General features: G+C 34.7%; 1 protein-coding gene across 8 annotated transcripts in view; it reads right to left on the bottom strand.

Moving 5' to 3' along the window:
• The window catches only part of lama2 (laminin, alpha 2), a 203708-nt gene that overhangs the window by 102932 nt on the left and 86811 nt on the right, over positions 1–13965 (bottom strand). For all 8 annotated transcript variants that reach the window (XM_088626879.1, XM_088626882.1, XM_088626883.1 and 5 more), the window contains exons 10-13: positions 13722–13882; positions 10396–10536; positions 9351–9524; positions 2644–2745 (exon numbers count right to left, since the gene is read on the bottom strand). In XM_088626879.1, the coding sequence (XP_088483005.1) occupies positions 2644–2745; positions 9351–9524; positions 10396–10536; positions 13722–13882 (578 nt within the window). The remainder of the gene's footprint in view (positions 1–2643; positions 2746–9350; positions 9525–10395; positions 10537–13721; positions 13883–13965) is intronic.

Below are 13965 nucleotides of genomic sequence, written 5' to 3'. Positions count from 1 at the left end.
AATGTTGCAATCTGCCCAAGCAGTGTGTACAGCTTTTGACAAAGCATATGGTTCTGGGTCCTATACTTTTACACTTCAAGTCTATTTTGCATTTTAGATACAGTGTAATTCAATGTAGATATTTTACTTTGTCGTCTTATCCATTAGCATTCATTAGCACAGGTGCTCCTCAGGGCTGTGTGAGCTCACCAGTTCTGTTCACACTTTATACAAATGATTGTACAAGTAGTAGTCAAAGCAGTTTGATTTTCAAATTCTCAGAGGATACAGCTGTGCTTGGCTTTATGTATAGAGGAAGCAGCTCATCTGTGTACATGTCAGAAATCCAAGGGTTTGTGCAATGGTGTGACAACAATAGCCTAATTCTGAATGTTAATAAAACAAAATAAATAGTTTTTGATCCCAGAGAAGTTGGTGATCACTTACATGTAGTAATCCACAATGATCCTGTCACACAGGTTGATTCATACAGTATAAGTACTTAGGAGTACACATAGACAGTAACCTGTGCTGGACTATTCATGTTGAGAGTGTTTGCGCCAAAGTTCAGCAGCGCTTATATTTCCTGAGAAGACTAAGAGTGTTTGGGGTTTGACAGGAAATAATACTACTTTTTTACCATACTGTAATCGAGAGCATTATCAGATATGGTATAACATTGTGGTTTGGTAATTTATCAGCTCAATTAAGATCACAAATTACCCATCTCATCCAAACAGCTTTGAAGGTCATGGGAGTGAAACATCACCCCTCCCTGTAGACAATCTTTGAAAAAGCCATAATCAAACAGGCAGGAAAAATTATAAATCAGATCCTTCCCACTTCCTCAATTCTGAATATCAACTTCTGGCAAACGTTTTAGGGTTCCCAAATGTAAGTCAAACTTTTGTTCCACTATCCATTAAAGCTGTCAATGGAAAAGGCAAGGACAAACACAATTTTTGATCTTTACAATCCACTTGTGTGCAATATCTTTTGTAATGTGTTATAAATGTTATATGTTGTTATGTGGAAATACATGTGCAATAGAGTGATGTGCAATGTTTTTGTTTTGTTTTTGTTTTTTTTTAGGGGGGGGGGGTGTTTGCATTATATTTAAATGTACAGAAGTGCTGTGTGTCCACAAAAAATGTCCTTGAGGGGACAATAAGTCTAATCAGTTTAATACAGTGCCCTAACAAATCACAAAAACTAAAGGATGTCTGCAGTGGTCCTGGCCAGCCTACCTGCCACTGTTTTCCCTTTGCTGTGTCAGTCAAAGCCCTCCGGCTGTAGCGGATGACTTTTTAATGAAGTTATGGTCTAACAAACAACAAGGTGTCAAGCCACGTCTTGGATCCTGCTTGTCTTCAGTGAAAAATTTAGTTCGAGGAGTAATTCAAAGGTGAGCAACTTAAAACTGGTATTGCTGGTGTGAAGAAGTACAAAGAGCTCAATGACCACAGTGGTGCTTCACATAATGACATCACATAAATTGTATGGTCTGGAGACCATACCTATTTCACCTGCTCTCTATGCAGTGTGAGTATTACAGTATATTTCATAAACTATGGGACAATAAAGTAATTAAAACATAATTCTCTTATCGAAACTATGTAATATTGTAGTGATCGATTCCACCTGGCTATTGACTACACACATGTCCTTTCCCCTTAAACCCCGGGTTCACCCCTTTCCCACCGTTTACCCTAATAAAAATGGGGGAAGAACACCCTCACTGTCTCTTTCTCTCCCCTGAGCCAGCCAGTTCTCTTTGTCTCTGCCTTCCCAGCTCTTCTCCTGAGCCATGATTAGCACATCCCACCATAATGAAAAGGGCAATAAAACTGTCACTGAGCCTGTAAAGTCATCTCCCGCCTGTCCTTCCTCATGTCATCAACACAGAACCGGAAGCACTCATTATAATACTTCAAATATCTACTGGATATGTAGCTTGGTTATATGGTTTCAATTGTATCCGTTATATTGTTTTAAGCAGTTCATGTTATTGGCGCGATATAAAAAGATGCAACTAGTATTGATTACCAGCTGTGTAAAAAGAGGAGCACACATTCGTAGATTGGCCCAGAGTGTGGCACTTCACTGACCTGATGACCCTCCTAGTGCTTCCAATGTAGATTAAGGCTTATGTACACTACCCACATTCGTTCCTTTTTAAAGAAAACTTTTTGGATACGCAACCAGTGTAGATTACCAAATGCCTAAAAAATTATAAGCGAGTAAAATGCTCACTTTTCAGAAGCAGTGTAGATTCAGCTTCAGCCTTAAAGGTCATTGCATGCTATTTGTGCTCTTGGTTATCCATCTAGCACAGAGGTAAAAAAGGACTGCATCACGGAAATGAGATGGGTGTGTTTTCTGCCAAAAAATGCTATAATAATAGAGAACTTCTCATCTTTTTATTTTATATCTTTGTAGAATAAGTACAGCAAGAACATTATTTTTATACACACTGTCTGGGCATGAATCACTCACATTTCTTTTAAATGTATAATAGTGTTAGAAAGGTGTAACGGCAAAGAACAAAAATAGCAAGAAAATAATTTAGAATAAAAAATAGTAATGTTATAAGCAACACTAAACACAAAGGCACAGCATTACCTAATGCCAAATTAACATTTCAATAAACAGTACAGTACCTACCTCGATAATAACATCCGGATCCGATGTGGTGCTGATAACTTCACCCACTTCCACTGAGTCATAAGAGACTGTATAAACTAGCTTTCCTCCATAAGCTGCTAACTGCAAGAAAGTAAAATTACAGACATCAATATTTCAAGAATTTTCAGAAACTGATAAAAAAAAATAAGAGCCATGACATAACTTCATAATTTCTCCAGTTTTTTTCTTCTCCAAGTAAATGACTGACTTTTGTATTTACAAAACAGAGGTCATTTCTAAACCTAAGGACTATAAGAAATATTTCACATACACAGTAATAACTGATATAAAGTACGATGAGATGGTTTATTTAAACCATTTATAATGTACATATACTGTAGTAAGCTGATATCTAGAAAAAAAGAACGACAAAGGATTAGTAGTCATGTACAATAGCTTATAGAACATTTCCACACAACTCCAAACTTTGTGGTAAAATAATATTTGTAAAGTAATTATTTCAGCAAGCAAGTAACAGTCAATTTAAGAAAATGTAAAAAAAATACAATTACATAAATCTTAATGAGTTGATGTTAAAAAAACAAAAAGGGTTTAGATGATCTTTTATACTCTTAATTGTGTCAAAGAAAAACAATTCTGTTCATATTATCTTTCCTTAAAGTCAATTAAGAGTAAATCAAACATGACTCATGATTTATTCCTACAATTACCAAGGCAGGAAATTCAGAATGTTCTGTTTTCTAATGGAACATAACATCTGAATTTTACTTTTAATCATAAAGAAAGACAAATTCTGAATTCTGTATTACTTAGCTCAACAAACTCAGCACCCACTACGACTCACAAATTCAGCCTGAGGGCAGTGGTTTAATAAATAAAACCACCGTAAAACTTGAACTAAAAAAAATCATTTTAACTGGACCTGGAAGGCAAAAACCCCTGGAACTGTGATCATTTCTTTTCTCAGTGGCTGTCAACTGTCAACCCCATTTTTACACGGACCACAAAACTAAAAACCTAGGAACAAACCATGCTGCAAAATTACACACTCTTCTGTTCATTTATACAGTATACAGTTTGCTCCAAATGTATTCATATTCTAGAAACAACATAACCGCCAGTTTCATCAAAAAGAAAACACAATTTTACAATTCCGTGTACAGTACTGTATATTGCAGAAATAAATTTGAAAAATGTGAGACAGTATTGGAAATTCCTATTTGCCATTAGTTTGCATCTGTTTCTTCAGGTTCATATTTCACTTCAAAGAAGTCTATTGATTTGACTTTGTCAATGCCTTTTGGGATTTTGAACACTTGAATCTTCTCTGTTCAAGGCCAAAACTGCTGGGTCCTTCAGCCTGTCATTACAAGGCATTCCTTTGAGCCCAGGAATGTATCATATTCTCAAGAGATTCCAAGCAATATCTGATTTCTAATGTGGGGACCAAAATATACAATTAAAATATTCTAAGCTTAGTCTTATTACTTCACTGTAATTTTAAGATAATGTACTGTAACTTGATTTAAGTTCTGTGCTTTTAACAATATGTGTAATATTATTGTCACAGTGATTAGAGCAGTGCTTCCCATCCTTGTTACTGGAGGGATCTCACTGTCTTCTGGTATTTGTTCCAGCTGAGTTCGTAATCACAATCTAATTGATTTTCTATTTTTAAATTTCCAGCTCCTAGCTCTTAAAAGGATTGTAGGTAACACATGCTCATCCTGTGCTAATGTTATACTTTCATAACTTCATTTGTACCTCTATGGAAATGAAAAAAGCTCACCGTTGGAGTTTTTGGAGCATACTCATTTTAAAAGTAGTCTCTTCAAACTCAGCATTTCTCATCATATACTGTATTTAATGTACATGTTCCTGCCTCCTATATGCAACACTTTACACTCTACATTAAATGTCCTCTACAGTTGTTTGCCTAGACTTGAATTTTTAAAAGCTTTTTGAATACACTATGCAGCATGTATACAGTGTTTGCTAATGCTGTTTTTTGTATCAATTTTGTATTGATAACTATACCAGAATTTAGATCATTGATATCTTTTAAGAAGCGCAGTGGTCATAATAAAGACCCCTGTGGTAAATACCACGTACTCCACCAAGAACCCTCCCGAATGCTGGTATTATTGTTTGTATTAATTTGTTGAATATGCCGTAGAAATGCTTGAAATGTCACTTGCAGTTAGATATTTCATTCATTTTAAGAAAAAAAATTCAGAACGTTGCCCAGAACTGTACTGCTGAAGTCTGATTTGGGTGTAAAAGTATTTTTTATAGCTTTATAAATGACATACTATTCAGTTTTTGTAGAGTGCTATGTATGAACAAATTGTAACAATATTCAGCACTTTACAGTCTAATGAAATTGTGAGCATATTACAATAAGAAAGATCAGATTACCCCTTACCATGAATTTTTCATACAGAAGTGATTTTTGTCCCTTTTGTTGAAAGCTATTAAAGTACTCAAATATGTATCAAAATAGTACTTGCAATACATTTTCTTTTCACAACTACTTACTTGTTCTGATTTTCAACACATGGATTTTGTCCTTAACGTAAAACTTATAATTATCATAATTGGTCTATGTCTCAAATGTATTTTACATTTTAAAATGTACATTACAGTTCTTTTTCTCTGAAAATTTTAAGAGGTGACGTTTAAAATAAAAAGCTAAAATATAATATAATATATAATATAATAAGTATTTTCATTTTTTTTACAATTATTAAAACTGTCATCAAGCTTTCATTAACTTGTCAGTGCATATTATACACTACTTTTGGTAAATGTTAAATTAAAGGTATAGATAACGTAATTGGAATAATAGACTGCAGTTACAGATATTTTCATTTAATTAGTTCCTTAAGGTACAATAAAAAGACACAGTATCTAAGAGATATCAGCTCCAATAAATCACATATACAACAATTTCCTTACATTTGTCACAAGGGGCATAACACTTAAAGTAATCAATCTAAGATTGTGGTGCTACCATTTGTACTGAGCAACCATGCGCACCAGATGTGGACTTTGCTGACTAAAATAAAAACATACTAAATCAGGTTAATATGCATGTTCGTAAATTATACATTAAAGAAGATAAAGAAGTTGCGCTTCCAACCCTGAAATGCTAAGAGCCCAAAGTAACCTGTGTTGGTGACTTGTTTTATAGGCTCTTTAAGACTGTAAAGACTGCTTTTTACAATCAAATCTATCCTATTTAAAAATTATACACATGCAAACACATACATATACTGTAAATGCCATAACTCCTGCTGTATTTCTTCAAACAGAACCCAAGCTGCTTCTCTGGGAAAAAAAACAAACTGTTAATTTTACTTTTGACCACTCACAGGAAGTTTATCAATAAAAACTTTACCAAAGATAGATAAAGATATTCAATAAATGTTGTATAGATGTGGGTAGACAGTCAGATGTCCTTTACAGATCTTAAGGAGGCCTTGCCGAATAATGGACTGGCAATGCTAATGATATTTCTACAACTAAGGAATTGGGAGCCCCGAAACAACACACTGAAAATCATGTGAGAATGGACAGTTAAGTAGATTGTATTCAAGCCGCAACAGCTCATTGGGATAGAGCCTGTCCTTTTTTCTGTGGTTTTCAGTGAACAGAGAGCACATGATTCCCCTACCCCATCACAGAGCCTACCCCCCAGCACTCACACTGCCAGATGGCCTGGAGCAACTGGGGTTAAATACCTCTCTCAACGTACAACAGCAGTGCCTCCAGAAGGGACTTAAACCCATGATTCACCGGTTGTCAGTCTAGAGATTTTCTCACTATGCTATGCTGATCCCTAAGAATACAAAAGTCCACAAAGAACTAATTACCTTATCAATTTCAAAACTCCATTTAATTGGTGAGGCATTGTATTGACATTTTACATTCTTTACTACCACTGAATTTTTACCCCTTTAATGGGTTTTACATCTCTTTCAGTAAGAAAACTGCAGACAGCTGACATGAAGCATTCACTAAAAGAACACCAGTTGCACCAAAACAATCTTAGAATACACCATCAATATGCACATGAATGACCTATCTTTAATACAAAACTATAGAAATTATAAATAAAAGATCCCACAGAATTCATACGGAAATAACTAGATTAGAAGATCAAGTATTTTGGAGTTCCAAAAATGTGATCATCCTGCACTATTAATATTAATATGCACTATTTAACTGCATTAGTGCAACTATATGTAACTGTATATTTAATGTCTCATTTGATGGTGTACGTTTTACTCTATGAAATATTATCTGTGCCACATTTAAAAAGAGTTCAGAGGTTTAATATTACATAGTTATGAACATCAAGTAACTTTAAAGAAAAGTTCCTTCACGTAAAGATTTAAGTCATAAAAATGTAAGTGAACAATTATATAGTTTGAGTGAGTCATGAACTTAATCTTCTGAATAATTCCCTGAACCACTCTAAAAAGTCACTGAAGCAAGATAAAAAAACCCATTTGGGTGAGCACAAAGCTTTTTAAAGAAATCTTCATAGTTCATAATACATTAAACAGATAGCATAGGACTGGGTATACGTATTAAACAGATATAGCCATCGAGTAAAATGTGCCATAATTTTATTGTGATACTTGATTCACTCAGGCTAACAAAATTTCCAGAGTTCTGGCTGCTGCCGATTGCCCCTGTTGGAGTACATCAGAAATGGGCACATTAGGAGGCTGCCCTGACAATAGGGATGATATGAGCAGCAGCCTGGAATGAACAGTGCTTATTTAAATGAATGGCAAAGTGCAATGCAAAGACTCATTTCATGTTCCTCGCAGGAAATGACTGTAAATATATTCATTTGAGTAAAACAATCATTGGCATCTATCCATGCATATTCTCTGCTCACAACACTGTCATTCTTGTCAATCTGAAGATGAGAGGTAATGGCGCCAGTTTCTGTGAAACTGCTGAAGTGTGTACTCAGGCAACAGCCTGAAAGATGGGTTCATTTATCATCATAATAGGCTATTACCCATGATAGGTCACAACTCACTGAAGAGTCAGTCGATATAATTGGTGCTATTCCCTTCACTTTGAATACCCCTGAAGGTGAAGAGCAGCACTTACTAGACAATAGTCAATCACAGAACTAAACATTTTGTCTAAAAAAGTTCATCGAGATTGTTTGCAGTTTGATTAGGCTTATTGTACACTCTGTTATACTGAAGAAACCGTAAGACTATCTTTCTTAAGACGGCAATAAAAACTGCTGCATCGAAGGTAATGAAGCTACGTTTTAAAAATGTTTAAAAGTGATGAGTAGCTATTTGAATATGCTAGCAAGAGATTTCTGTGTTTTCTTTCAATTGCAAGATACTTACAGAATAATACTTGTCTATACAATAGTTGTGTCATATTGTAATTCAATTAAAAAAAGATTTATTGTCAACTTACTGTACTGTCAACTGCCCTGTCATTCTCCATACTGGTGGATCCTTTTTTAATCTTGTTTCCTTGCTTTCAAAGATTTATGGCCTTCTACAAGTTTTACTTTTGAAGTAAATATTATTAGATATACATAAAAATAGTAAATATTTAAATGAAATATGATATTTAAAGTGAAGTACTTCAATTCAAATTCATATTTTAAAAAAATCTCACAAACCTAAAGCAAATTAATGTGAAATAAAGTTTAGAGAACATAAATCACACATTCTCAAATAGCTCTCTGTTGACACGAGTAGCAGCCTTGCAAATGATTCTTTAGGCTGAATAAATAAGGATGGGTTTATGTCCAAAAAGCACTTAACTTTTATAATGTTACTATTTTTAATTAGTAGGATTATTTTCCCAAAAATATACTTTATCAACAGATGATTTTGTTTCCTTCTCATAAGCAGTCTGCCGTAGTCGTCTTTACTTTTATAATTCAGCTGTATTAATTTTTTTCTTAGAAAAATACAGTGGCAGCAGCATCTCGAGAATATATAAGACTTATAAATATGGCCAGTATCAACTAAATGACATCATAAAACATGCATTCTTAACTTGAGTCCTACACCATTTTTAATGTGGTGATAACTGTACAACAGTATTAACATAAATAGCTTTCTTCCTCTTCATTAGAAAGTTAGCTGTCCCCTCTAATGTATGTTGAAACAGCCATAATTTATATAATGAAACATGACACTTAAGATGTACAGAAGTAACTGTTAAGGGCTTTGAGCATTACTGTTGCATAAAAAATCATATGCTTCAGTTACTAATCTTCTTACACAAATCATGACAAACTGCAATAGCCAAGGAAATATTTGCTTCTTATTTTGGACAATATACAATGCTTATTACATTTTCTCTTGACATTTGTAAGAAATATACATTTAGGCATGAGGAATTCCGTTATAGAAATACAATTTTACGCTACTGAAGCAAAGCAATTTCAATGCTCAAATTCATGAAATAAAATCTAGAAATAAAAAATGTGTAACACCCAAAAAAAAACCCAGAAAAATCAGCTGCTTGTTCAACAGGAAAAAAATCATTGAAATGGTTGGAATGACATAAAACTTGGGAGCACATTGTAAATAAAATTGTTGGTCCTGTATATTTAACAGTACAGTATCAAATCAAAAGTAGTTGGTATTATGGTATCAACCTCTGACCACTGAACAAAGAAATTAATCTTTTCAGGAATTCTAAAGTTTAAACGGAATTGTTACCTTATTTCCTAAATATGGTGCAGGTGCACTCCAATAATACAGAGGTGGCAACACTTGTCTGGCATCCTCGTTATTCACACTGAGCTCCTGAGACTCAGCATACGCACTGTGAAGAGGCCAGACCTTCTCTCCACCTGTCTGGCCAGTCAGAAACCACCCAGACATGTCTGTCGTCTGCAAATCCAAAACAGAAAATGTAGTTGAAGCACGACAATTGTCTTACAGTTTACCTTGAAACTGAAACGTGAGCAAAATGATCTATAAAATTAAGTGAAGTGCAAAAACCGTAAGACCTTTTTCTCTTTTTAATTCATTTTATTTAGTCGTCCAATTGATTTTAAAATGTATCCACCATTCTCTTATAAGAAGGTCTTGTTATTACAGTGCACACCAAAAATATGCTGTAAGAGTACAGTATGATTGTTAAGCTTTGTAAGAATATTCTTAATAAGGTTACAAACTATTGATACAGGACTAAAATCATTGTATATGTTTTTGTCTAGTCTCAACATAATTTGTATAGTACCTACAAAAGCACATGTATTTTTCTAGAAATGTTATTATAAGTGCACCATAGATAATTCTTGACAACACAGGTCAAATATTACAGTACCTTTTATGCAACCTAATTTTCAAGGTCAACTAAATTACAAAGACAGATGTGAATCAACCTGTCATGCAGTTTCACACTGCAGATTACCTCCACCAATGCCTCCCTCTATGGACTGATTTTTCATCTTGGAGAGGTTTAATGATACGTACCACAGCAGGCTATTAAGGAGTTAACCTTTCCCCTTTACCAGTATCGTTTCCACAAAAATGACAATTTGTTAGGCACTTTATAAATCACTTCACACTCATGTCTCCACAGAACATTCTCCCCAAAATGCAATTTCTTCATTGTTGCTACAAACATCTATGTATAGGGATCAGAAATTTAAACATAAAAGCATCCTTGAAGCTTAAAGATTTTGTTTTTCGTTTAAATCATTAATGTATTGTAGATTAAAGGAAATGAGACAGTTAAGTCTGTCGTGCTCCTTACATCCATGTAGGTCCAATGGGAATCTCTGCATTCACTTGCAACACCCGAGCAGTAACACTTCTCACAGCCTCTGCGATTCCCACCCTGGAGATTAAAAAACCCCACTTTGCAGCGGTCGCAGTTCTCTCCTTCAACATTGTCCTGGAAGTTAATATCAAAATAATGAGCCGATAAAAAACCAAAACAACTGAAGAGTGTGTGCATGTTGCCTGTGTGTAAAAACACAAATAGCTGATTTTTTAAATTGTATTTTCTGGATAATGTGTCACATTGAATCATTTATTATTTTTTCATTGCTACTCTGGAAGTTCTCCCGCTAAGCTGTAAATGATTTTTTTTCCTTTTATACTGCAGAACTGGCTCTCTGCCTTTTGCAAAAAATAGCAGTTGTTGAACCCTTTCCAGACTCTTGTCTTGTTTAAGTTGTTGCTGGTATATGAACCTCATATAACAGTTTTATGGTTAAAAATTGATTTTTAAAGATTTATTCACACTATTGTCCTGTTTATTTGAGATTATTTTAATCAGTTCATCAATCTGCACTAGGAATCAGATTCATCTGGTCACATTATTGAGGCTTCACATTACAGAGTGCTGCAATAACTCACTCTAATGTCCTTCCTCTGTATTTTAGATTTAAAGAGCTTTTTTTCATTTTTTAAAAGATTAAAATTAAAAGAACATTTTAATCACTTATTTCAGTTGTGATAATACCAATCATAGTGTCTGCTGTATTAAAAAGAGGAAACTTGATACAGACATTGAGTACTACATAGAGCAGACACAAACATGCAGTGTCTCAGTGTTTCATTTTAAACATCACACAGGGTCTCTTGTAAACAAACATATACAGTAAAAACGTGCATTTTTACTATAGTTGTGGATAAGTGGAAAATAGCGTTTCAGATCTGGGACCTATCATTGTCATAAGGAAGGGCACTTTACATTGACAGTTGAACAATTATTTCATTTTTACAACTAAATACTTGTCAGAAGTATCTTCTGTCTTGTCAGGGCATCTATTTTAATACAAAATCAAATACTCAAATACTTAAAATGATAGTTAAGTAATATTACTATTGATTGAAGTATCAAAGAAGCATTTAATTTTCTTATTCTTGATCACTTATTTTGAAGCTTCCACCAAAATGACTAATTGTGAATGAGTGTTTTTCTGTTTTTCTGTGATCTACTCTAATATCGTACAGTAGGTAGACTTATATTCCTCACATAGATTTATGTTATTAAAACAAGTCTTGAAGATTTGCAGAACAACAGAAATAATATTAATATTAAAATAATAATATATAATATAATAATTTTATTTTTTTATTTTGACTTGATTGTTAATATTATATAATATTATATTCTATATATATATTATATATTTTTATTTTCTCCATGGGTATGAAATCATAGTGACGTCCTTATGGAATTTTCAGCTCTGTTTTTTGAAGGAAAACCAGGACCCGAGCCTATTCAGCAGGCAAGTGAACTAAACATGAATTTAAACTTAGACTTAAAGGCTAATTGTCAACAATTCCAAATAGGCGATACACTAGTTTGAGCAGTGTGGTATCCTTGCATTGCTGGGTCTGGTTCATACGGACTGTACTTAAATATATTATGGATGCCATGTTAGTGCAGTGGTTAGCCTTTTTAGCATTTCGTATAAAATAATTCTGTATAAAATGTTGCCTCACAACTCTGGGGCCCCGGGTTCAACCTCCGGGGTTTACTATCTGCAGGCTGTATGTTCTCCCTGTGTTTGCATGGCTTTCATCCGAGTCTCCAGTTTCCTCCCACAGTCCAGACACATACGGGTAGGTTAAACGGCTTCTGTAAGTACAGTAATGCGGCCCTGCTGTGGCTGTTTGTGCCTGAGCCTGCCCTGTGATGGGCGTATTCAGCCTTGCGCCGGTTGCTTGCGGCTCCCCCCACAGCCCCGTACTGGATAAAGCAGTTTAGAAAATAGACGGACGGTTGGTTGGATTGATGCATGACCCTCTAGTTCTGATTATAGTTTCCATAACCTTGTATATGATAACAGACTTCACTGTAATGTATTGATTTGGTTATATCACCCATTTATGGATGAGTGCCAGTTTCCAGTTATTGAGCATCACTTTCTTAGGTGTGGTAACAGTCATGAATGACACCTCCTTTAGTACAATTTGTGGAATACCACCAGGCACTTTAAATTTATCTTAAGTGCTTCTAGTACTTGGTAAACATCTTACTGAAATGCTTATTAATGCATCAGCTATTTTCTTTTTATTGTCCAAAAGCTTCCCTTTTTTATCTTTGAGATACCTCCACGTTTTTGCTGTTTCAATACAATAAAAATGTTTCTACTGTTACCTCCTTTGTAATATTGTTTTCTTTCGCTCCCTTTTAGTTTGAATATCACTTTTTACCTGTGCTTACGGTTCATTGCATTCATTTTCTGTAATTGTATCCTGCTCTTTTTAAATCATTTTATCAAGTGTTTTCTTGATAAAATGATTTTAAAAAATGAGCCTCTGCTTTCTAGCGTTCAATTTCTTTACTCTTAGGGTTAAATCTGTTCTCTGCTTTGGAAAAAATCTTTAAACTGTTGTCTTCTATTGTCTACTGGATGGGTGCTGAACTCCTAAAAATGAGGAAACTACAGATGTTGTTCAAACTTCTGTTTGCCCAGCTGCATAAAGTATTCTGAGTAAAATGGCAGGGGATGTTGATGTGTGAGGAACTACCGAGGTCAGAGCTGCACGGGGCTCTGTTCCCCATTGTGTGCTTAAACAGTTTAATCATCCAACCTACAGCCCACACATAGCCTCTACTTATTATTCTTTTTTCTGAGAATCACAAGTGTGTGGTGTGCTGTATGTTGACTTCATATGATCACAACTTAAAGTCCCTCATTGACAAATTAAAAGAGAAGTCAGAGGAACTCTGATATTAGCAAATTGCCGGGCTGAATGACAAACAGGATGAGAGTCTTGAGATGAATTGTGGGTACAATGGACAATAAAGTCAAGAAATTGACTATCCTGTTCCTAGCTTGCCAGGTTTCAAAATATTTTGAAAACCCATCATAATGTTCAGAAAATAGAATATTGAGGGAACAGAGACGTTCTTGCAGGAAACTGTAGAATGTTTTATAGAGCAGTAATAGATGGCATCATTAAATTCATGGTAAATTTTGCAAAAGCCCCATGGCAATTCTGGTCAAATGGAATACACAGTTGTAGCTCTTTAATCTCACGCCTGTAATTAAATTGTTGCTAAATTAAATGATTGTTTAATTAAGTGTGTTAATCGATTAAATTGATGCTCTTGCCTACCTTGCAGATGCATGGCTCTTCACAAGGATTTTCATTCAGGCTCCCTTCAGTGCTGCAGTTGCAGAAGATGCAGGACGGAAAGCCAATGTAACCAAAAGCACATCTGTCGCATTGTTCGCCACTGTAGCCAGGCTTGCAATAGCAGGAGCCTGCATTGAGATCTGGTGTGGGAATGAAACAGTAGATCTGTTCTCTGGTACTTGGAACAATACCTGCACAGCAGTTATGAATGTAGAAATAAATA

The sequence above is a fragment of the Lepisosteus platostomus genome, chromosome 3 (assembly GCF_059453375.1).
Source record: "Lepisosteus platostomus isolate fLepPlt1 chromosome 3, fLepPlt1.hap1, whole genome shotgun sequence".
NCBI lineage: Eukaryota > Metazoa > Chordata > Actinopteri > Semionotiformes > Lepisosteidae > Lepisosteus > Lepisosteus platostomus.
This window is presented reverse-complemented; position numbering and strand designations above follow the sequence as displayed.